At 41.8% G+C, this 25,560-nt stretch overlaps 2 protein-coding genes across 7 annotated transcripts in view; one reads left to right on the top strand and one right to left on the bottom strand.

Moving 5' to 3' along the window:
- Positions 1 to 441: 441 nt before the first annotated feature.
- LOC129191712 (SPRY domain-containing SOCS box protein 4-like) lies at positions 442 to 8,499 on the top strand. Of its 5 annotated transcripts, XM_054795315.1 has the most exons (4): positions 442 to 724; positions 3,411 to 3,546; positions 4,640 to 5,519; positions 7,013 to 8,498. In XM_054795315.1, the coding sequence occupies exons 3-4, from the start codon at positions 4,811 to 4,813 to the stop codon at positions 7,138 to 7,140; spliced, it is 837 nt and encodes a 278-aa protein (XP_054651290.1). In that variant the 5' UTR covers positions 442 to 724; positions 3,411 to 3,546; positions 4,640 to 4,810; the 3' UTR covers positions 7,141 to 8,498. The 5 variants fall into 5 exon arrangements, with proteins under 5 accessions (XP_054651290.1, XP_054651286.1, XP_054651289.1 ...); XM_054795311.1 differs by lacking the exon at positions 3,411 to 3,546 and having other exon boundaries at positions 4,802 to 5,519; positions 7,013 to 8,499; XM_054795314.1 differs by lacking the exon at positions 3,411 to 3,546.
- A 6,176-nt stretch (positions 8,500 to 14,675) lies between these two features.
- LOC129191564 (calsyntenin-2-like) overlaps positions 14,676 to 25,560 on the bottom strand; it is a 218,305-nt gene continuing 207,420 nt past the window's right edge. For both annotated transcript variants that reach the window (XM_054795023.1, XM_054795022.1), the window contains 4 exons: positions 24,844 to 24,989; positions 23,342 to 23,465; positions 16,274 to 16,458; positions 14,676 to 16,165 (listed from right to left, as the gene is read on the bottom strand). In XM_054795023.1, coding sequence (XP_054650998.1) covers positions 15,977 to 16,165; positions 16,274 to 16,458; positions 23,342 to 23,465; positions 24,844 to 24,989 — 644 coding nt within the window. In that variant the 3' untranslated portion in view covers positions 14,676 to 15,976. The remainder of the gene's footprint in view (positions 16,166 to 16,273; positions 16,459 to 23,341; positions 23,466 to 24,843; positions 24,990 to 25,560) is intronic.

The raw sequence follows: 25,560 nt of genomic DNA, 5'->3' as shown, positions 1-25,560 counted from the left end.
ATCATGATCAACATATTAAAGGTGAAATCACAAAATCATTCAATGATTTGAAAAATGTTTATGTAAAAAAATATGAGTCACTATTGATATTGGAGATACTGGCTCCTTATTTACTTGGTATGGGATCGATACCAAAATTTGTTGTATCGCCCATCCCAACTTTTCACTTGAGTCGTGAACTTCTTCCACCCTTCGTCAAGTCACCTCTAACCGGAAGTCAAAAGTGATACCTACATATGCCACAGCCAAGGTGAAAAATAACGAATAAAAATCTCGCAAAAACTAGTTGGATTACTTGTTTATTTTGCTACGTGTAGAGAAAAATAAAAAGTCACCAAATGAGAGACCATATTATTGTAAAGGTTCCGGACGAAAAGTGTGTGTCAACTCGAGCTAACTTTACAGGAGTCACCTTTTCGTGATCCCTAACCTGCAGCCAATCAGCGGCAGTGAGGGACACATGGACGTTGACAATATTTCTACCGAGGCAGGCTGAGGCTACGGAGAACAAAGAACGCCGATCGATTATCTCTGAATTGTCTGTCTATATGGTTAGTAGGCATGTGATCAAGCACCTTTCACGTTTATTTTAAAACTTAGTGGCTAATAACCGCGGCGTGTTGCGACTTGTTGGTTTTGTTGAGCAACGGGGGAAACTCGTCGGTGTGTTGTGGCGACTTTCTCCGAGCACTGTTACCGTCTGCTGGGGCATCGGCGACTCATGGTAAGTTTCTAATATCCGTTTTTCATTTTCATACTCATTTAGTATTAACACATTTCACTGTGTCGTTGTGAACAAAAGTATTTCTCCCAAACTTGTTTGCTTCCGAGGCAAGAATTGCCTACATTCTCTGCTGGGCGCAGCCATGACCAAATTTCATGATTCGATTTCGTCATTGTCGTTATTCCTTTGTTGTTGTTGTTGTTGTTTTTTTTTTTTTTTTACAAATAAACAAAGCCATAATAACCAAATTTAAAACATTTCCAATATTTATATATGAGTATACTATCGGCATACAAATAAATAATGCCTAATCTCATATTGAGCTAGCGTATTTGCTGTAAGTATACAGGAAGTGAGCACGCTCAACAAAACAAGAGACAAACTGTGATGTCGCTGATTTTTTTCCATGTTAATAAAACAAAATCGATGTCGACGTCATCTATCCAAATCCATGTGCTTCTGTATTTTGTTTTCAGAAGGGGGTCTCAGCAATGCCTGTTTTTGTAAACAAGTTGAGTTCCTAGTGACCATTTTATTTACAGTAAACACAGTATTGTGTTTGGATTGTGTGATTATGTGCAACGTGTCAAGATTACTGTCTTCTAGTCAAAGCGCTCCAACTCTATGTATTTTAATTTGTTTAATGATGAATTTCTACCTCTATGCTCGGCTTGTCCTATTGTGGTTTGCTACAGCAGATGCCCTGTCCTTTGTGTCTTCCTCTGTGAGTCCTACCACGCGCATGTCCTCTCTAACGACATCTGGAAACCTCCTCATTATTTTCCTTATTCTCCTCCCTGGCAGCCCCATCTCCAGCATCCTTCTACCAATAGTCACGATCGCTCCTCCTCACAAGGCCAAACCATCTCAGTCTGGCCTCTCTGAAAACTTGTCTCCCAGTCGCCCATGTTGGGCTGCTCTTCTGATCTGCTCGTTTTTAATCCTTTTCCAATCTAATCACTTTTGCTGTGTTCGTATGTACCAATCATCTGGCAGATCCTCACTACCACCAAGGACTGGTCTCAACTTCTTCTTGAAGTCCTCATGGCCGCTCTTCTCTCAGTTGTACAGACAGAAGTTGTTGAGCACTGTCCGCTGTGGGTCGGATGCTGACTCAGTAAAATAATGATGTCGAAATTCCATTAACAGCCTTCTGGTTCCGAGTGCAGCCACGCCTAGGTGTTACAGGATAGCAGATCATTTTAAAATCCTGTCCTTGGTTTTGGGGGGTTGTAATGTGGAAAATAAGCTTGACTTTTTTACATCTGGAACGATTGAATTGGCTTTTTAAAATGTACGTTCTGCTCCGAACATGCCTTCTTCATGTAGAGCACTTCTCATAAGTGCTAATTGCAATGATAGAAGAGGCTTCTGTGGGGCATGTCTTAATGAATGTGTCTACCTCGATTTGGAGCGGCCATTATATCTTTTCGAACCCACCCTTTTGCTACAAGAACATATACAGGTATGAGAACCATCCCTTCTCTTTTTAATATTGGATGAGTGATTTAAAAAATGTATGATTTTTGAGATTCCACAGGCTCATGAATATTCTAAACTGCTGAGGACTCCTCGTTCTAGCTCGTTCCCTTCTTCCTCCTCTCTCTTTCCTTGGAGCCATTTGTATTTTGGATTACTTCTTCAACCAAAAACAGTTTTCCTCAAGCAGATATTCATCAATTGCCAACCTGCTCCCGATAGATATAATCTCCATGACACCGCACTTGCTTTTCTAACAGGAAGCAAACACCGTTTTGATGTTGAGACCCATCACCTTTTGACTGGCATGAATGTGCATTCTGTAAGATTAAGGTTATCCTTCTCCCTTCATCCTCCTTACATAACCAAGCACTGCCTCCGTGGGCTTTTTTGTAAAGTACCAATGTAAATATTTCATAGCTGGTGGTGTGATCTACATAGAAATATCCTTGAAACCTGATCAGCGGAACTCAGAATTAATCAGATGGCTGCTAAATATTTGAATGTCCGTACCGAAAAGCTGCTGGCGTTCACTACAGTTATATGGCTTTGGCTCAGGTTTCTTCCTATGCAGACGTCATTATGTTTATGTGCACTTGGGAAATTGAACAATTGCATTGAATCGATTTGATAGCAGACTTTTAAAATGCATGTAAACACTTTGAACCACTGGGGTAACACTGTACATCATGAGAGGAGGCTGCATTTATTTGTTTACATTTGTCAGTTTGGTTCCGTGACAACAAGCGTTTGCTCTGCTGACTGACGCTGGTCAGTGGCAGAGCCACAATGTTTTCATTGCAGTGGACAAACCACTACTTGGCCATTTCTGGGACTCTATAAATCTCATTGGAAAAATCCTTCATGTCAGCAATTGCTGATTTGACTAGCCGATACTGATTGAGTGGTGATTACAGGGATAACTTGAGGTTTTCTGCATTGCCGTCCATCAAATTTCCAGGTGCAGTCAATACATTTCTGAAGTGCTTGTCTACTGCTTGGGTCCTAAAGTGTATTCTTCAGTAAGCCCTCTTGGTCACCCTCCCTCTCTGCCTTTGCCGTCATGCCTGTCTCCTTCTAGCAGCTGTTTACTTGTGCTAGCTGGGAAGTGCTGGCTGTTTTTCCCCATCCTCATGTCACAAGCTGGAACCCACTGACTCAACACACTTACGCACACTCTTGCTGTCTCTGCCCTATCCCACAATAGTCTTGCTGTTGACTGTGTACTGACCTCATTTTGGACTGCAGACTGAGGACTAAGCATTGCCACTCTTACTTGGCTGCTGAGATTGTGTGTTCACATGTCTGCGTGAGAGACTCCTGACTGGTGAAATGCTTTCATGGTAAGCTCTCTTCCCTTCTCACAGGACACTTCTTGATGTCTCGCTTCTGCAGCTTTCAGTTTTGTGACATTTTCTTAGGTTTCCCATCTCTCTGTTGGCAAGAATATTCCTGACACCACTGTATGTGCTGCAGTATTCCCAGGGTCTTTCTGAATCAAGGTCTTGTTGGAGTAACCCAATCATTGAAATTGCGGAAATCATTTTATTGTGGCAATCACAAAACCTCAGTTGGTTCTGCTGAAGTTACAGTGAACTGGACAGCTATAATCATTCATACCTATGGACAATTTAGAGTTGCATGCATGCATGTTTTGGGAATGTGGGAGGAAACCAGAGTACCCAGAGAAAACCCACGCACTGGGAAAACATGCAAACTCCACACAGAGATGCCCAATGGAGATTCGAACCCAGACCTTCCAGATCTCCTGACTGTGTGGCCAACATACTAACCACTCGGCCACCGTGCGGCCCGGGAAGAAGGACAAAAAAGCCCAAAACTTACCACTTCCACATTGAATGGGAGGAGGACTTCTTTTCACAATATCATGTAGGACATGCCGTATCTGACTTCTTGCAGGGTGACGGTAATCTAATGCCGCGTCTCAATAACGGAACATTATTGACGGCTGGGGGCCAGAATAGTACATATACCTTTTGTCTTCCAATGTTTTTTGACTAATAATCCGGCATAGTCAACTACTATGCAAAATAGCGATCATTTATGAATTAATTCATTTTTGAAAAAACACGATAAGGAGAGGGAGCGTTAATCGAACTGCGATATTGCGAAGGATGACTGTATATTGTTCTGTTCTCAGTCGGGAAGAACCACACAAATTCCTTTTCTAAAAATCTACAGGGGATTGAAGAACACAGCAGGGGCACAGCTTTTAGAAAAGCCACATATGAGCGGGAGCCAAAAGGGATGAGATGTCGAACTTAACTTGTGTTCTGAAATACCTTAATGGCCACAAATGCAAATGTTTTTCTTTGTAAACATGACCAGACTTGGGGTGGATTTGTGATGAAATGGTACTTACTTGATTAGCGTGATCAGTTCACGGAGTATAATGTGTTATTTTCTTTTTTGCAGGAGTCACATTGTCCCTGGTAGAAGAGTGTGCATGTGTTCAACTGCATCTTTGCACACAGGGCCTCATTTGCGCCCATGAGTTAACGCCAGGATTTCCCACTTACTCATTAGGCTCTTTTGTCCATCCCTTTCCCTGCCCTCTCTCCCCCATTCCCTTAAAAGCACCTCACTATGGGCCAAAAGATCTCTGTAAGCATCAAGTCAGTGGATGTACATGGCGAGCCTCCATACCAGCCAGTGCAACGTGAACTACGAGGCCCAGATTTCTGCCGGCCACCAAGATTGGATCTACTGCTGGACATGCCTCTGGCCAGTCCTGAGACTCAGCTCTGCCACGCCTGGAACCCTGATGATAGGTCTCTCAACGTCTTTGTTAAAGAGGATGACAAGCTGACCTTCCACAGACACCCAGTGGCTCAGAGCACAGACTGTATCCGAGGTAAATCAGGCTACACCAGGGGCCTCCATGTTTGGAGGATTCATTGGCCAGCCAGACAGAGAGGCACCCACGCTGTGGTTGGAGTGGCCACAACTGAAGCACCTTTACACTCAGTGGGCTACACTGCTTTAGTGGGCTCAGATTCAGAATCCTGGGGCTGGGACCTAGGTCGGAACAGACTTTACCATGATGGGAAGACTCAACCAGCACCTTCGACAGCACCCACATACCCTTGTTTCCTGGAGCCAGATGAGTCATTTGTGCTCCCAGACTCCCTGACAGTAATACTTGACATGGATGAGGGCACACTGAGTTTCATGGTTGACGGACAATATCTGGGAGTAGCGTTTCGGGGTTTAAAAGGCAAGAGACTGTATCCCATCGTCAGCGCTGTGTGGGGACACTGTGAAGTGACTATTCGCTACATCAACGGACTAGATCGTAAGTGACGGACACAACACCGACGGACACAAATCTACAAGCTCCTTACATTATATTCAAGCACCTGCTATATGATTATTTACTGTCATTTTTTTATTTGTATTTATTCATCTTTTGTTTGAAGTTTACAATCACAAGATAGTAGCAAGGCAAAAGCTTAACAGCACAGTGAAACGCCACATCACGACATCGATGGCCACGGTGCAAATTATTTTTTGACATTTGTGTAAAATTCTGCCAAATTATTTTGAAGTTTATTTTTAAAAATAGTTTTACTTGTGATAAGATTGACTTCTGTTCAGCTTGTAGAGCTGCATGGCTATATAACATCTTATTTCAGTGAGATTCTCAATGTTCTCCTGCGTGTCCTGTTAAAAGTACTTCTACATAGTCAAGCAACCAATGGAAAAAAACATGGTTAGAACTGGGATCTCCAGTCGCTTCTAGAACTGTCCTTCAAAACACCCACACTGCACATTATTTAGTATCGACACAATGGGGCGACCCAACACGCCAATCTGTCATTTTTATTAACAATAATAAATAGGGATGTGTAACACCTGCCAATGTAATAATGTGCACAAACGTAATAAAACACAAACACTACAAACATCTGCAGCTTTTAATGTAATAATCCTGCAAATGTAGTAACGTTTACCATTTTCCTAAGCATTTTAAACCAGCAAGAGTGCATTTGGAACACAGGAAGTAAACAAATATATTAAAACGGATTGGGGGGGGGTGTTCACTTCCCCCACAAACGTAATACATTTCTGCAAATGTGACAGTTATTACATTTGGGGGAAATCGCGTGTTACATTTGTGTACATTTAACAGTAGTTTAACAGGTCAAAGTGTAGAAAACACGCATTTCTATAGAGGAGTTCAGGACGCAAAGCAAAGCCATCAAACATTCACTTTTTTCCTCCATAACTAGCCACTACAAATGAGTGCTAACTTGTTTCTATAGATGTAGGCATCTTACCGCTCAGTTAGTTGAAAGTTGCATCTCCGTGTGTAGCTTCAGACGTCTGTTCACCACCAACATATCAGGGGAGCTTAATGTCAGCTACCTGATTGCATATGACATTTACAAAGTGACGTTTATGTCATCGACCCACACTACCTTCGCGGTTGAGCGGTAGCTTGACTGCGAGTCCATCCAAGTGGGTTGACTATGCAAGTGCCTCTGTTTATGTACACTAATGTAATGGAACTGGACATGATACCTAATATGCTTAAAGTACTTTAGTAACACAATTGTAGGAAACCCAGCATGTCAGTAGACCATCTTTGGTGACCGTCTTCTACATTTACTTGTATACGTTCTATTTTGTCTCCGTCGTCATCTTAAGTCATAAAATAGAAACATAGTGTACTAATTAAAATTGTTTTAGGGCACAAACATCACGACGACGTCAGTTAGTTCAGCTCTCGCACACTTGCAGGTTGTACTTCCTGACGGGAGCCTGACCATCTTTGTCCTTTTGCAGCGGAGCCCCTCCCACTCATGGATCTATGTAGAAGAGTGGCTCGACTGGCTCTCGGTCGGGAGCGCATCCATCACATCGATACGCTCCCGCTGCCTCAGACTCTCAAGGACTACCTCCAGTACCAGTGACTATGGCAAACACACACACGTGGGGGGCACATCTTTTTGTGTCATGACCACCCTTCAGGCTGAAGTGAGGATGCGACAAGGACTTTGACTTTGTCTAGAGGTTAAAGATGACGCTTTTTATATTCTGGTTTTAAGGGCTTCTGTCTTTTTCTGGACATACGATCCACTGAGTTTATGAATGCAAAAAAAGACTCCAGTCGTCGCTCATCAGACACATGAATGAAACAAACACACCTTGATACCTTAAACAGTGTTGCTTGAGGCTACAGTTGATTGTGGCATATATTCTGCGCAGACTGGCGGCATCAACAACTGGAAACGTGTTGTTGGTTGTGTGCGATCCACGTGAAAAACGGCGAGCGGAAGACAATCCATACACACCTACAAGACCCGCTGTCACACCGCTTCAGTAGTGTGTGAACACTGTGGTACCAATGCATTACATACATACAGTTCATGGATGTCATCACTGTAAACAAAGAATCCTGCCCCTTTTGGACAGTCTAAGTCCCCCTCGTCTTCCCGACTTCAATGCACTTTGTTGTCACATTTGAATGTTTCTCATGAGAAGCAAACCTCCATTTGACTCGATGAACTTAAGGGACTTCATGACACAGACTGTTGATGCGCATGCTTGAAGACATTACTTACAGGAAACGCACCAAAACGGCACCCGACACTTCTGTTCTTTGTTAAGAGATTTTCTTTTCCCCGTCGGTTTTAAATGCTGCTTCTAGTGTTACCTGGCATTACAATTGTGGGTTTTTAACCCCCGTTTCTTTTTGATAATGATCTTATCGGATTTTTAAAATGTTTTTTTGGTTTTGTAGATATTGGTTTGCAGGGATGACTCGCAGGTATCGGAAGAATTTTATGCCATTAGGATTTTTAAATTGTCAATAAGAATAAACTCACACCTCCTTACTTTGTGTGCTCTTTGAATACCACAAGGCCATTTCACACAGCCGTACCAGCCAAGAGTAGGAAGAAGCAGAGCTTCTTTAATCCTCCCCCTTCTTCATGTCCATGACTGATGGTTAACTCACACCGTATCCTTTACATCTTGACACAATACTGTCTGCGTCATTGAAATTTTGTTCACTTCCTGTGTGAAAAGACGGGAAGGGTTTTGTGGGGGCGAGGGTTAAAAATGACTATTACTTGTGCAGTGTTAAGGAAAAGGAAAGAAGACAAATATTACAATGAGGATAAAAGGGAGATTAAAATGAAAGTTGATAATAGAGGATAGATAAGTTCAAGTGGGGACATTAAGCAAAGCAAATACACAGAAAATACATTCATAATTCAGAAAATTTGTCACTAATTTGCACAATTCATGAGTAGTTTTTGTATATGTTCATGTCATTCAACAAAACTAATAAAAATGAATTTTTAAACATCCCCGGTAACGGTGCAGAAAGGGCCATCGCTTGCAGTAAGCTTACTCTGTTTTACTCGTCTCAGTTTCAGTTTTCATTCATTGTTTAATTTACTCTCCAGGCACTCTGCATGTGTAGCTTTGTGCACACCACACTTCATTTGGTTTTGTTGCAATTATACAGAATAAAAGCCATATCCTGTACTGACGGCAGGAACTACACCACATTAATAACATTCAGCATTTTGTCACATTCGACATAAAAAAACTGTTGATGCGTGTAAATCTTGACTTCTTAGAGTGACTGTATAAATACTGTACATCTATTGCAACATCCACTACACTTTCCACATAAGCTGACCTAGATACTGCAGATATTGCAGTACTGCTGCCACCTTTTGGTGAGCCATAATTATTTCAGCACTTTTTCAATGCTAATTAATTTCCAAAGCGTCCTTTTTGTGGAGCCAAACAAAAGCAAAAATACTGCTCATACCCCAGCCAACAAAAATCATATATTATTATAATATCCAATATTAAAACATGCAAATTGTCAATACAAGCACTTTTAAATCTGTAAAATGTCCACTTGTTCCATTTTTCACTTCAAGGAAATTAAATTTGACGCAGTTGCACTCGAAATTAAGTTAAAGAAGTTAAAGAAATTAATTAATTATTCAACCCCAAGAATGAAAATAATTAGTAAAACGTATACACTTTTTAGGTGGCCAGTTTCAATAAATCGTGACAGTTTGTGATGTTAGCTGTGTTGGGGTAATGTAAGGTCATTGTAATTACCTTAATGGAAGTAATTAATTATTTTTGTTTTGTTGGATTATTTCAAACTACAGGAAGTTTATAAACTGCAAATATATTGCATTAACAATGGGGGGTAAATACTGCTATACTAAAATACTATTGTAATGGCGGCTGAATAACTGTAGTCAGGATGGCTGTATTCAGTTTATTTTCAATTTCATTAATTTTCAAGCCGAGAGAAGCAAAAGCAACAACACTTCCTCATTCTCTTAATCTACGCACTGGACTGGAAACACTTGCTCTAACCACCATGCTGGACATGACTGCCCTCTATAGCCCACACACAGAACAGCAGCTTAGAACAACACGATATACGCGTCAATAGGGGTGTCACAAAACACAAGAGATTGCGTCTACGAGACGAGCTTTCAACTCTACTTAAAAAAAAGCACAGTGAAAAAGTAAATAAATAAATAATTATAATAAATATATGACAACATATTGCAATCTACTAATTCAATTTCTACTACGTTACACTCTTCTGCACTGCAACGAACGCGTCAAGGTGCTGAAACCAATGCGCGGGGTGAAGCCGCTTCCTTTCCGAAGAAAACACACGCGTGCACACGGAAATATACTGAGGCTTCATTTTCATTTGTTGTGTGATTAATTTATCATCATTCCGGGCCGAGTGCCCACGAGAACAAGAAATCTTGTCAAATTTTAATCTTGCCAGATCTTGTGACCCCCCCCCCCAATATACAGTGGTGTGAACAAATGTTCCCCCTTCCTGATTTCTTTATTTTGCTTGTTTATCACATGTTTGCCACGCATGTTTGTCACAAATGTTTGAGAACATCAAACAAATGTAAATGTTAGTCAATGACAACACAACTGAACACAAAATACAGTTTTTAAATGAAACTTTTTTATTAGTAAGGGAGAAGAAAAATCCAAAGCTACATGTCCCTGTGTGAAAAAGTGATTGCCCCCTAAAGCTAATAAGTGGTTGGGCCCCCCTTAGCAGCAACAACCACAATCAAGCGTTTGTGATAACTTGCAATGAGTCTCTTCCAGCGCTGGAGAGGAATTTTGGCTCGCTCATCTTTGCAGAATTGTTGTCATTCAGCCACATTGGAGGCTTTTCCAGCATGAAGCGCCTTTTTAAGGTCATGCCACAGCATCTCAATAGGATTCAGGTCAGGACTTGGACTAGGCCACTCCAAAGTCTTCATTTTGGTGTTCTTCAGCCATTCAGAGGTGGACTTGCTGGCGTGTTTGGGATCATTGTCCTGCTACAGAACAAGTTGGTTTCAGCTTGAGGTCATGAACAGATGGCCGGACATTCTCCTTCAGGATTTTTTGGTAGACAGCAGAATTCATGGTTCCATTTATCACAGAAATTCTTCCAGGTCCCGAAGCAGCAAAACAGCCCCAGACCATCACACTACCACCACCATATTTTATTGTTGGGATGATGTTCTTTTACTGAAATGTGGCGCTGCTTTTACACCAGATGTAATGGGACACACACCTTCCAAAAAGTTCAACTTTTGTCTCGTCAGACAATCGTATTTTCCCAAAGGTCTTGGGATCATCAAGATGTTTTCTGGCAAAATTGAGACGAGCCTTCATGTTATTTTTGTTCATCAGTGTTTTTTGTCTTTGACCGTGGCCCATTTTTGCCCAGCGTCTTTCTTATGGTGGAGTCATGAACACTGACCTTAACTGAGGCAGGTGAGGCCTGCAGTTCTTTGAATGTTGTTGTGGGGTCTTTTGTGACCTCTTGGATGAGTCGTGCTACGCTGTTGGGATAATTCCTTCCTGGGAAGGTTCACCACTGTTCCACGTTTTCACCATTTGTGAATCATGGCTCTCACTGTGGTTCGCTGGAGCCCCAAAGCTTTAGAAATGGCTTTCTAACCTTTCCAGACTGACAGATCTCAATGACTTTCTCTCTGGGGGGAAGGCAAACTCATCCTTGCCGCACAACTGGTTACAGAATATTATTGACATAGTCTCGATAAATCTGCCTTACCTGTGGGAAGAAATGTAACGATAAAGAAACATCTGCGTGCGAACACGGTTAGAGTCCAAAAGAAGATTTTATTGGCCAATTTACAGAAAGTGCTGTAGTGACTGACCAGTCCAAAGCAAAACAGACCAAAGAGTCCAAAAAAGAAACCCTACAAAACAAAACCAAAAACATTTTACACAATATACAAGGTTTCCATGTTAATTTCACGGCCCTCTTCTTCTAAAACAAATGGCAGGACAACATGAGGGCTGGATGCAAAGTCCACCAAAAGGTTTCAGGTAACGCGTAAAGGATGACTTCACAAGACCAGGTGTTACAGTAAATGTGGTCAAACGATGACATATTTTACAGGAACATATCGAAGAGCTACAGTATACACAATCAGTTTTCAAGTAGGTGGAAAAGGTTCATTTATTCAACATCAGCCTCTCCATCTGTCCTCATGGTCAAACTCAAGAAAGGTGAGTTACAGCTCAAATGTGGGTTTCTGATATTGTTGTATTTCAAAATAATTCACTTTCTGGTTGGGACGTATCTGCTCCACATCATGTGCATAAATACAGAACATTGTTTATTTGCAGCAAAAAGCACTATGTAGCAAGTGTGAAATTGTGTTCAAATATTCCAATCAGAGCAAAATACACGACTCACAAAAAGGCCGAAAGGCCCAACTGGCCGCTGCCGATGCGCTGCAGTGTTGTTCTTGCAGATTGCTGCTGCTCCAGCATGGATTTACCGTCATTTCATTTTTTATGAAAGTTAAAATATGCCAAATTTTGCATGTTGGCACTTTTCCTATAACTAATTTATTTGTTTGACTTTGCACAAACTGTTTAGCTGTTAAACGCATTTGGCATTACAGTAAAAAAACAACAACGTATTCATTTCTACACGACATCAGTTTGAGGGAAGAGCTGCCTCCTGTGTCCGTATCAGTTGATACTGACATCAATAATGAAGTTCTGGACAATATCGGTGAGAAAGCCAACATCTCTCTTGATTATGTAATAGGATTCAAATAAAAAATAGCGTATACGGTAATCCCTCGCCAGTCCACACTTCCAATTCTGTGACTTCACTCTATCACGGTTTTTCAAAATATATGAATTAATAAATCATGCCGTTTTGTAGTTGAATATGGGCTATTATTGGTCCAAAAATATGCACACTTAAGCAAATCTGAAGCAAATTTTATGTATTTTTTGCCTAAATTAAGCATTTTCTAGCACAAAAATGGTTAAATGAACTAAAATACAAATATAAGGCATTCAAAAGATGCTTTCAAAGACGTTGCGATGATATGTAGGATACTACACTGGTTACTAGGTGTCAGTCATGTTACTGTAATATTCAGTGAGACACACAAGCACCAGACTTGATCCCTAGATCAGGCCTTTATTGCAGGGTAGCAGGGTTGAATTTTCTGGCACAATAATCCCTAAAACGGGCTACTGTTGCGGCCGTAACCCATGCCAAGCTAAAACTCAACTCTGAACCCTCGACGTCACTTCCTGTCCATCCCCCACTCATCTCCTGTAGCGCCGGAACGCATTACAAGCAACACACACGAGAACGTATCTTATTTCTGTCTAAATGGCTTATTTTCTCTTGTGTCTACTACATTAAGTAATACGAGTGTAAAGGTGACTATAGGGGTGCTCTTTCATGACTAGAGGGCTCTGATAATGTTAAAAAAAACTGTATTTAGAAGGTTTTCTAGGCTCTAATTACAAAAATATTGTTTTTACAAATAAGGAATCCTATTTCACTCCTCACTATCGGGTCTGGAACCAATTAACCGTGCTAAACGAGGGATTACTGTATACCAAGCATACATTTATATTGTAAAACGTAGTTTCTTGAAACAAAATGTTTAGTATTACAAGAATAATGTGATACATTTCCAAGAAAAAAATTGTAATTTTATGATAAGAATTGATTCTGAAAGAATTCTTTTCCTTTTCAGTGTGTACTTGCATTGTGTTGTGTACATTTGAGCAACTTTGCAAGTATGCCTGTGGAAGGTGCGGGTGCTGTGTTTACAATATTTTCAGATCAGAGCTGAATCCTTATTTTGTTTCTCTGCAAAAAGCTGCTATTGGTCAAATCCTTTGCTTTGTATCCTCACCCTTCTTGGTGAAAATATGTACAGCTTGCTGATTGGACTCAGTGACCTGTCCTGGTATCCATGGAGACACTGACATACTTCCTAAACAAAGCCAGCTGAACCCTGAACTCAAACACACATGACAGACTGAGGCTCTGCAGCGACTTGTACTTGCATGTCTGCAGACTGAAGGTTCTGAGGTTTTTACATGAAAAATGAAGCCAGATGACACGTTTGTTGTGTGTGTGTGTGCGTGTGTGGTGGGGGCTGGCGGGGGGGATCTGGGTAAAGTGTGTATGTTGTTGGTAAGGGGCGGGGGTCACCTACAATACTCTCTATTTACAAGATAGTGTATAAAAATGTACAGGGGGCTCCTCTGTCCATCCCCAAAACACAAAACTTAAACTCCTTGTTGAGCCTAAAGGAAAACTGCCCTTTCTTTTTGGACTTTTGCCCATCAGCCACAATCCTCATGTGAAACATTACCACACGTCTGTTTTCCGTACCTTCTAAAGAAAGAAAAACAGCTAGCATGTGGGCGCTAACAATGCACGGCACGGGACACACCTATTTCTACTATAAACCTCCAAACGCGGCATTTACATATTACATATTTACATAATATAAACCAAGCTACAGCGACATTGTTATTGTTGCAGCTAGCAAACACCAAGAAGTATTTTTCTAGCGTAGGGACACAGCGCCTCACTCCACCCCCCCAGAGAGGGAGCGAGCCCACTCCAAAACAATGCAGTAGAACACAAATCTGTACTTGCTAGGAAACAAGAACAGCCAAATTATCTGTGAAGTATTAGCCCACATTCCATGCTTTGTTTACACGTGGCTACATGGTCTGTGTTGTGATATCACGCGCTATCTGCTCCATGTATCAGAATCAATATCATGGTGACTTACTCCATGGACAGTTGTCCGTCTGGTCCAGCTGGTCTGGGGTGTCTTATCCACTTTGTTTTGGGTAGGTGGAAAAAAGTTTCTTTCCCTGCGGGGTTTGTTAGCGCTAACAATTCTTCGTTCATTGTGATGCAATCTCTTGTAGCAATGTCCTCCTCGCCATACGCACGAAGTCTTTCTCATTTCTGTTGGCATGGTTAGGAAAGCTCCATATTTACACCACCAAGTCATGCCGGTGTAATGACTTGCCCCCCATCTGCTACGAAGTTTCAGTCTCTCTTCAAACTTGTACAGTAAAAGCTGCAGCTCATCCTCCGTATATTCAGGCTTAAAAAGATAAGGTTCTGGATCCTCATTTGTCCAAAAGCAGTCGTCGTCAGCGGCTCTCACAAAGTCTGCCATGATTAGTAGCAGCAAACAGACACGCGCTTGACACGCTGCTGTTGTTGACGGAAGTAGCGCTAGTTCCTGTGGGCTATGTGAAATCAGTGCGCCCAGGAAAGAAGTTGCGGTAATGTTTCAAATGACCAAAATACAAAATATGAATAAGTACTACATGTTATCATGACTGTACCTGTTACTGCATGGTCTCAGCATGTATATAAAACCATAAAACATTGCCGGAGGATTTTTAGACGGCTTTATAGTCGAAACAGGTGTGTCCCATGACATGCATCGTTAGCTCCCTCATGCTAATTGTTTTTCTTTCTTCGGAACGCGAAGAAAAGGGAATGACGTGTGCTCGTGTTCCACACAAGGATTGTGGATGCTGGGCAAAATTCCCCCAAAAAGTGCAGTTTTCCTCTAACATGACATCTTTTTTTTTTTTTTTTTTTTTTTTTTTAGTTCCATTTAAAATAAGTTATTGTGTAAAATCACCTGGCTTTGCCACATGGGCATGGATAATCACTGATAAATTACCAAAAAAATATATAAATGTTAATATTAAATGTTTGCAACTCTTCTCTCTTAAGAATTGTTTAGCTTTTTCAAAACCATCAACTCACCAACTCAACTAAAACGATTGTTTGGACTGTTGCAGTTTGGGGAGAAATGTGAACAAAATGCTTCCTTAAAACAGTAAATATTACTATTTCATATTTAGGTGTTATGTGATGCATATTTTTTTATTCATGTTCTACTGCTTCCTGTTCAGAGTGCCGGTTAAGCTGGAGCCTATCCCAGTTACTTTAGGCAAGCAGGAGCGTACGCCCTGCACTGGTCGCCAGTCAATCACAGGACATACACTCCTGATCACAATTTGAAGACCAGTTGAATTGGGCAATGTAGAAACACCAATGGGCAATTTAGAAGCGCCAATGAACCTAAAATGCAAGCTTCTGGACTGTGTGAGAACCTGCAAGCATGGAGAGAACGTGCAAACCCCACAGACAAGTCAGATTGGAACCCACCTGAATTTTTCAGCCATTTGAAACCAAATGTGTATTTAGGTGTCATTCTAGTGGAAGCCACTAGAGGGCGATGTTACCTCATGTTTCAAAGCCTGTGCGTGTGTGTGCGTGTGTGTCAATCTGATTTCATGTTGCATTTTCAGTAGGTTCTGCGCGCGCGCGCGCGCGCGCGCGCGCGCGTGTGTGTGTGTGTGTGTGTGTGTGTGTGTGTGTGTGTGTGATTTAGAGTTTCAATTAGACATTTTTGTTTTGTCCCAGTGGAGGCTCTTCTTGTCTTGCATCCTGGGTACTTGCACGTCTACTTCCTCCTCACTGTTGTCTGACTCGGCACTGGTATCGTCGTCCTCTTCCTCATCATCCTCCTCTTCGTCCTCGTCCTCGCTGGCCTCCTCCTCTGCAGCCTGGGGATCTTGCAGGTTCTGAGAGGATCAGGAACTTAGTGATAACCAAGAAGTTCTAAAGGCAATGAGCATGCTACCTTTTTTACTACCTAATCTCCACCCGAGACCACATTCAGCTTCATTTACCTCCATTGGGTTAATGGTGATGGAGAGACCCGAGTCATCCCAGGTCCCGCCTTCCTCTTTGGTCGTCTCGAACAGCTTGACCTGTTGCTGGTGGGTTAAATGGATGTGGTAGACGCCTAACACAACCACGACCACCAGGGCGGCGATGCATACTACAATGACTACTGTGGCGGCACTCGGCACACCTGAAGTGACACAAAACACAAGCATGGACTGAGAGAATCGTTGGGCAAGAATGAGTTTGTAAAAAGCCAAGATTCATTCAACAACAACAACAAAAAACAAGGGACACCTTCAGGTCGGACTTTTGCGAGGCTTCCAGCAGAGGTGGGACGTAATCCAGCGGTACCTCGGTTTTTGTTACTAATTTGTTCCAAAATATTCTACAAAAACCGAAACTTGTTCTAATAGGAAATAATGTAAATCCACTTAATCCATTCAGACACACGAAAATGTTAAAGAAAAATACCTTTTATAGAGAATAATGATAGTTTTACATGCAGGAAACAATGCAAAATAACGATAAATGACGAATGGACGGAACTTATTGTCAGCACGGACTTCCTGTACATCCTGTCCAAATCAAATTCAAGATTGTTTTTACAAATTGTTGCCACGCTCAACTTTTTTTCGCCCCATGGCGGGTTATTTAGGGGTTGTGCTAAATAAAAACCGATACAGGGCAAATGGAGTACTTTGTTCCGTGCAGGATTGTTCGAAAGCCCGGGCAAACCTTCGGAGAGAACATTTGCAACAAAACGAATCACACAAAAACTACGGCGTACAAAAACCGAGGCGTGACTGTATCGCTATGATGAGTCATGTGGTGCTGCCACTCAAGGTAGAGCATCAGTACGCCAGCATCGGTCGTCCAAATCGTGCCAACTTTGAGGACTTGTTCAATAAGATGCGGGGTCCCCTGCTGTGCACAGCGCGTGTTCTGCATATGGGGAGGGGCGGCCCTGAGAATGGACACGGTGATTGACTGCCACTGATATTTTGAGTGGATCAGAACACAAAGGCTGATAGGAATGTCTGCCAGCAGTCTATGCTTGACAAACCACATTTTTATAGCCGAATAGAATTGAATAAAATTGTAGCTATAAAACATCCCACATTTAAAACTGGTCTACAGTGCACAGCAGCAACGATGTGTTTAGTAGCAAACCCCAAACACACACTGCCGAGGCTCCCTTGATCTAAAATGTTTATTTTTCATGTTGTGATCTTTAGCCTTATGAAAGAACACAGCTTCTACGAGTCTGTTAGTGTGTGTGTGTGTGTGTGTGTGTGTGTGTGTGTGTGTGCGTGTGAGGAGGCATCCTGGAGGACTCCTCGGATGATCATTTACCAGTGACTTTGATCCCTCCATAAGTGAAACTTCATGTGGCCCCCATTCAGGGTGAGTGTTTGCAAGCACACGTTCAGTTGACTTTGCCCAGTGGAACTTTCAAAGTCGAATGCCACCACGGTCAACAGTTCCAATTTTCCCACAGTTTTTAATCGCACAAAAATGTTGCCGTGCTTCGTTAGTCATCAGGTGAGACTTCAAGGAAAATGTTTGCCCATCATCCGCAACGAGGAAATATGAAATATGTTAGTTATGCTTGATTGTCATACTATGGTTATTTTTATTGTGGGGAATGGCAACCTGATCTCAGATAAGCGGTAGAAGATGGATGGATGGATGGATGGATGGATGGATGGATGGATGGATGGATGGATGGATGGATGGATGAATGGATGGATGGATGGATGGATGGATAGATGGATATCTTTATTGCCATATTGAACTGAATTGTGAATTACTGAATGATATCAACTACAGTACATTTGATCGATACTTTGGAACTGTGAATGTGAAATACTACTCATTAGTATTTAGTATAGCAGTTTACCGGTTAGATTTTCTATCCATGTTGTATGTTTTATAGTAAGAGATAGATCATGTCCACTTGGAAGTCGCATGCTGAAAAAGTGCATGCACCCGTGATATACATGTACAACGTACACAAATACTCCTATTTATAAATACAGTCAACATAGGTATTTTCTATTTTTATAGCAGGAGGTAGATGTCTGGGACATGCTCATTTTAAAAGTAGCTCGCAGGCTGAAAAAGTGTGAGCACCCCTGACTTACAGCATTTTGCCGTATTTTGGCCATTTTAAGCATTACCAGAAATTCCTCCCTGGGCCATAGCAACGAACGCTACGTCCGCCAACAACAGTTTGCTCTCACTAATCACGGCAGACTTCATGAGAGCCGCCGCCGGCTATTTTTCACTTTTATTCCCCCAAGGCAGAGAACACTGTTGCTGGGTGCGAGGCTGCTCCAGCTCCTGTATACTGAAACACTCGGCCACTCTCATAGCGTTAACATGTAGCACTGGTGCTAAACCTTTCATTAACAAAATAAGAGCATCGTAAACCAGTCACTCCCAACGTCTGCTGACTCGGATGCTGACTGATGGGATGGCTGCATCTTCCAGCACGAGACTTTTCAGCTTATTGCCACAACGTTCTACGATACACGTGCGAGGAAAGATTTATAACCGAGCATTTACTTTTCCAAACTCACAGGCGATGCTGCCGCTCCAGTAGCTTACTTTACCTCTCGGTAGTGGCCTGAGGCGTTGTGAGGGCGGCGCTCCTATGCCAGAAAAGTTGATCTTCGGTGTTACAATCACAATGTCGCAGTAGCTTGGTTGATATGCAGGTCACGTTATGTAAACGGAACATTGTTGGCGTTTTTTGGAGGTTTTTTTTAGAGGGCTTTATAGTCAGAATAGGTGCATCCCATTACATGCACTGTTAGTTGCCTCGTGGTAGTTGGTTTTTCTCCTTAGAACGCACAGAAAAGGGAAAGACGTACGTTCATGTCTCACATGAGGCTTGTGGATGAAGGGCAAAATAAACAAAAAATGCAGTTTTCCTTTAAGCATACTTTAGATGGTCAGTAATGCCAGTTAGCACTCGAGGTTAGTGATGTGCAGCTCAACACTGACATATCGATACTCCGATAACAGCGCTTTCGGCTCTAAAATTGACTCTGAAAGCCAAATATGGATACTTTGATGCTTGAGTCATAGTCAGAGGGAATGTGTATCATTAACAGGAACACGGTGGAAAGTAGCTAAACGACTGAGATCTCGTCTAACTGATAGCGTAAGCGCAGAGGCAAACTACAGTCTCAGTCTGTTGAAACGAGGGCCCGTCGTAAACGAAGCCTCGTGTGAATTGTGAATGTGTTTTTATTCTTATAGCAGTTCTTAACTCTTTGACTGCCAGCCATGTTCAGAGCAGAGAGCCCATTCTGACAGAGTTTTGGGGCATTTTTGCTGAACTTTCAAGACCCACAGAATATTGAGTTTTAGGACAACATAAACATTAGACTCTCTACCTTCATCAGAAAAAACAAGTTTGTTTGTAGCCTTTTTGGGTCTTTACATATTGATGGTAGAACATAGGGTACTTTCAGCGAAAACACCTGATTTTGACCAAAAAACAGAGAAAACGAGCTTTTTCTGCAGTGAAGCAAATTCAAGCAGCGTGACGGTGGCGACTTCTGGATGTGGGGATGAATCCCGGCTGCTGACCGATCCAGACGGCAGCCATTTCTGAGTCACCCGACTCTGAACTGCTTCCGGTGTCAGGCTGCGGTGTCGCGCCACACGGCTCAGCAATGCTAACCACTAGCTTGTTGCTTCGGCTGCCGTTGTCAACTGCATTTGTGTCTACGTCGCATACATCACCCACGTCACCTCTATCTTTGGCGATGGCGTCGCTACTGAAGGCAGATCCACCGCCAGACAAGCTCTGTGACAGCGTTAGCTGCCTGGATTTTTTGTCTCTGCTCGATTTTTGCATGTTTCGCCATTTTCCTCTCTCAGCCCACAATCCGTCTTCTTCATAGACAATCTGTTGCTGCCGGCTGGCGGAAAAGAGAACGGTTACCCCCCACTGGGACAGAAATACATTGCCTACACATGAGAAATTCACACACAAGAGGAATAAGACTTTAATCTGTAGCTCCCCCCCAAAAAAAGCAAAAGACATAATAGACGTCTTTGGCAGTCAACGTTACTTTTTGAAAAGACATCTATGGCAGTAAAATAGGTAATTCAATCATTTATTTTAATGGTTTTCTTTGACTTATGTTCTTCTTTTATTGTTTGAAACACCATTTTTACGTCATTCATATGATTTGTCCTCTGTTTTGTTGTACATCAGCTTGGCTATTTTGTCAATCACGCCGCTACCTCAAGAAACTTCACAGTTGAAAATAAATACATAAATAAATTACTCTGATGCTACTTTTTATAATTTACCAGACACATAAGGTGTATTTGTGTATAGTATCGGTATCGGATCGTTATTGCCGGGACCAGACTGAATTTTAAGGAACTCAAACAAAGTACAGAAATGAGCAAATTCAAAAAACAATACAAGCAGTTGATGTTTGCTAAATACAAGGCAGAAGAGTCTTGATCATCACAATGATGTTCTGTCATGTTTGTTATGTTATTATTATTTGTATTATTATTATATATTTTATTATATATTATATATATATATATATATATATATATATATATTTTTTTTTTTTTTTTTTTTTTTGGGAGGGCTGTCTTACCGTTATCTATTATGTATTATCCTGACTATCACAGAAAACATGACATGGAATGCAGGAAGTGAACTACATGTACTGTACAGGATGTAGAATGGATGGGGGGTAGGATTAAATAAGCTTTGCTTCTTCCTGCTCCTTTTGGACATGAGGAACTGTGAAAGAATGATTCATGAGATGTATTCCATTGTAACCTTCATGTTCAAATAAACTAAACCAAACCAATTTTACTCTGTATGTACGCTGTATTTTTTACTTTTTTCGTGTCAGCATACTATAAAAACAAACTAAATAAAATGAAAGTTGTTGGGGTAAAATGTCTGGACACTCCTGCATGAGCCAGTTAATTTTATGTAAATGGCGGCTACCTGAAAGCATATTGATTAATGACCAGCACGAAAATGACCAACAGCACATTGCTACTGTGCTGGAAACATGGATTTATCTTATTGCACAACTAACGTTGCTGAATATTAATTTTGTAAACAGCACGAAGCAACTACAACGCACCAAATGTGTGCGAATGCAAGTGACCCATATTCAATCACTGCGTTTACGTTCACTGAAGCCAAGAAACTTCAAGAAAGTCCAAGCTGATGCGTGTGAATATCTTGTTTTGCCTAAAAAACAAAGATAATATGTCTGCTTTCATGGATAACTAAGGAACTTTAAATATATTCACAATTAAAAAAACAACTAATCAAATACAAAAATAGCTGTAGATTAATTGGACTGTGCATTAATCATTGATTAATCGTTGCGGCTCTAGTGGGCAGCGACAACACGCCTGCTTTCTCTGATTTTCCCACTCTGGAAGCTGTCTTGAAAAAATACTGTTTCAGGTCACCAGGAACGCCCTTCCCGTGTGGATGAGAGGCTGAAACGATAAAATACTTTGCCGTTTTGACCTGAAAACTTTTCCGTGTGGCTAGCTCCTTAGTTAGCCCGGACTAACTCTTTCAACGACTTAGCCTTGACCTTACTCCACTGGCCACCGTTTCCAAACTCAGTGGATCGCATGTCCCTCAGGCATCATCAAAGGGTGAGTACTTTTATGTTGTTTTACTTTTATGTAGTTTGACTCCACAGTGTTTTAGTTCCTTTAGTTCCTTGCGTGACAAGTTGCTTGTACGATTTATAGAACGTTTCTGGTACTGAAGGCTGTCTGATGGAGGCAGTTTGAACTGAAAGGAAGTAAAATGTTTAAAAAACCAAATGCAAACAAATAGCAGATCCATTACATTCGACCAACCAACGTCTCAGAGAACATTACGTCCAAACTCGTAGGGAAGGCGAGGTAAGGTAATTTTATACCTGGTGAAAAAGGCCCTTGTACTAATAAGGATCATGGCTAAATGGACTTCAGATGTCAGCAACGAGCCGCTCACTGTGGCCCAATTTGTGACCTTTCATTTTCCTCTCTCTCTCTCACTCACTCACACACACACACACACACGCACGCACACACACACACACACACACACACACGGCACTCTCATATCTGCACTACTAAGTAGAATCCACTGGGGTGTGATGAATAATTAAAGCGAGTGTGGTGGAGTAGGACCAATGTCTCGCCATGTTCTCCTTACTTCAGCGACTCACATGAACCTCTCCACTTTCCATTTCATGACAGCAACCGGCCGGTAAACAAACTAGAAACCCAAACGGTTTTTCCCATTTCAGGCTCAGGAGGAATAGCTAGTAAAACATCTTCAGAGGATAATTTTACTGCTGTGACTCAGTGTTCACAAAAAAATAAATAAATGTCTGCGCTTGTCGAGAAGCCTTGTTCTTTGAGGTACTCACATTTACTCTATCAGTGTCCTGACAAGCAATTCTCCTTCTTATATCTATTATTTTTATGATGAGAGAGAATATTTACGACGTCGCCCCGCATATTTGAGCTCTATTTCAACGTGCGTCTTTCTGACAGATATGCACTCACGACCCACAAAATTAGGGTCAAGGTCAAGGATAATGTGAAATATAACTTGCAACATTTCCAGTCTACTATTGACCTGCAGCAAGTCTAAGAGACGGCAACATGAAGGAAAACGTACACACGCCTAATAACATTTTTGTGTGGCTGCCGAATGCTTGACCCCCAGTGTGCGGAGACAGAGGACGCAGCGGTCCCACCACGCCGTACTTGCAAGTGCGTGATGTCTACTTGCAGAAACGTGGGCAAAATTTGGGGATCCGTACTTGGTGAGTACAGCCTCAGTGCGGATTTGGGGAGCATGCAGACACGACATGGTGCTTCGACTTATGAGGCATATTTTTTCAGAAAATGTCTGAGTTTGAAATGAGGTAACATATCAGGTGCTTTTTGGGTGAAATCATTCAACACATAACACGCAAATAACAAGATACCAAAGTAAGCGAGTAAAGTCAAAATGTTGATAAATGATACACGCATCCGTTGTGTTTTCTCACCTGAGTTGTGTCCAGGGTACACTTCGTGAATCATGGATGGATTGTGGACTAACTGCATGTACTGAGGTGGAACCACAGCGTGACTGGCATGTTCTCTGACCTCTGAACTGTGAATGATGCTCACCTAGCGAAAGAAAGCATATTTTAGTTACAGGCAATAGAAAAAGAAAAGCAAATATTATGGTGGATGAAGGATGAAGACAACAACCTTCATGAACAACAATGTAACCATAGGCTGCAAAAGTCTACATTAAATATTAGCTTTAAGTCTTACACAGTGCCCTCCGGAAGTATTGGGACAGTGAGGTTGGTTGTTTTATTCTGGCTATTTTGGGTTTGCCATCAAAAGATGAGACCTGAGAGCAACATTTTGCTTCCAGATATTTTACATCTGAATCGGAAGCACAACTTCGAAGATAGCACCTTTTTTTTTAACCTGCCCATTTTTCATGTGACCTAAAGTATAGGAACATGTCACTGACGGGTGCGTTCGGTTGCCCAGGTGTGTCCGATTGCTTTGCTTATTCAATCAATAAATAGGACTGAATGTCTGTGCTCAGTTTCAGGTTGGGCAGGATAGATTTTGCCTGTGTAGACTGCATTTAGAGGTAAAAACAACATGAAAACCAGAGAGCTGTCTATGCGTAAGAAACAAGCAAGAGTGAATTGGAGAGAAGGTCAATCAGAACCTTTGCAGAAAACATTGATCATAGCAGCACAACCATTTGGAAGGTCCTGAAGAAGAAAGAAACCACTGATGTACTAAGTAACAGATGACCAAGAAAAACCTCAGCAGTTGATGACAGAAACATTGCGCGAGCTGTAAAGAATGACTCTAAAACAACAGTTAGTGACATCAGCAACAACCTGCAGAGGGCAGGAGTAAAGGTACCATGATGAAGACTTCTACAGAAGACTTCTGGCTGCCCCAGAAGATGCCAACCACTCATTAGCAAGAAGAATATGAAAGTCAGGCTGGAATTTGCCAAAAAAGTACAGATATTAGCCAAAAATTCATCAACCATAAAACTTTTGTCTCAAAATAGAAACAGAAACCTAACTAAGCAACAAAGAAAATCAACAGAAGGTCGAATAATTAAAAATCATTTGTGGCCATTTGTTATTCTAAATGTCAGATTCTGTCAAACATGATTTCCAAACCGCTACTTTTAAAACTACTGGTTCATTGATTTCTTGCAAAAATCAATAGCAAGCAAAGGCAGGAGCAATTATGTAATACCATGAGGACTATGTGCATTTATATAGTTTATGCTTTCAGCCGGTCGTCTGTGGCCAACCTTTCATGCTGGTGCCGCCTTGCATGACGCAAACGTAAGTGAGGTCAGAGCTCGAAACCCATTCGTATTTTTAAAACACTTTATGGGAGGGAAATTCACTTTTAAGCAGAATGTCCCATTGATTTCTAACATTATGTTACTTTTATTAGCGTGCAGGCAGTGGCCACTAGCATTAATGATCAATATAGTTGTCGTTCCACTGACCTCCAAGTTAAACTCATTGCTGGTGTAGCGTCCATTGAGCTCTGAGCATGTGAGGCGAAACGTTCTCTCTGTTAACTGTGCAGGTTGCCAGTTGTAATAATGCACCTCTCGGATAACCTCTTCATAGTTAGACATGGAGTCCACACCTGGAGGGAGAAAGACAAGAAAAGAAAGAGAAGTAGGGCAACATTCAGCTAAGGTTTTTTGTAAATATAGCAGAAAGAAGGCTTGCACTCTGAGCTACAAACAGAGAACCTGGTTTTTCTTCCTCCTGCTGAGGGAAAGCCCTCAGACAAAAAGCAGAAACTGCATCGCGTAAGGCAGTCTTGTCGCCTTGGTTGACCACCGCATGATGAGACGTTCACCGAGCAGACTTCATCACCAACAACAGTCATGCAAGAGTGCAACAAATACGTTGATAGAACGGGAGCTTAATCTCTGGAAGCTTGTTTTTTTGGGTTGATGGTTTGAATGCCGCTTCCTCCATTCCAGTCAGTGCTGTTGTGTCCTTGGCCAAGACACTTTGCCCCCAGGGTCGGACACACAGGGATGCTTCACCAACCAAGATACTGCCTTACGGCCCTGAGCCAGTCCCTGGGCACAGCCCAGAGACTGCCCGCTGCTGCTCAACAGGATGGGTTAAATGCAGAAACGAATGTCACTGTACTAGAGATGTGTGACTCATGAATCCAATTGGGACTCATGGGTACTCGTCTC

The sequence above is a fragment of the Dunckerocampus dactyliophorus genome, chromosome 12 (genome assembly GCF_027744805.1).
Source record: "Dunckerocampus dactyliophorus isolate RoL2022-P2 chromosome 12, RoL_Ddac_1.1, whole genome shotgun sequence".
Lineage (NCBI taxonomy): Eukaryota > Metazoa > Chordata > Actinopteri > Syngnathiformes > Syngnathidae > Dunckerocampus > Dunckerocampus dactyliophorus.
Note: the sequence above shows the minus strand (reverse complement) of the source record. Positions and strands in the feature narration are given on the sequence as shown.

Bases quoted from the DNA above. Each gene is read 5' to 3' on its own strand.
- LOC129191712 (XM_054795311.1), top strand. The intron at 5,520-7,012 runs GTAAGTGACGGA...GTCCTTTTGCAG, and splicing joins CTACATCAACGGACTAGATC to CGGAGCCCCTCCCACTCATG.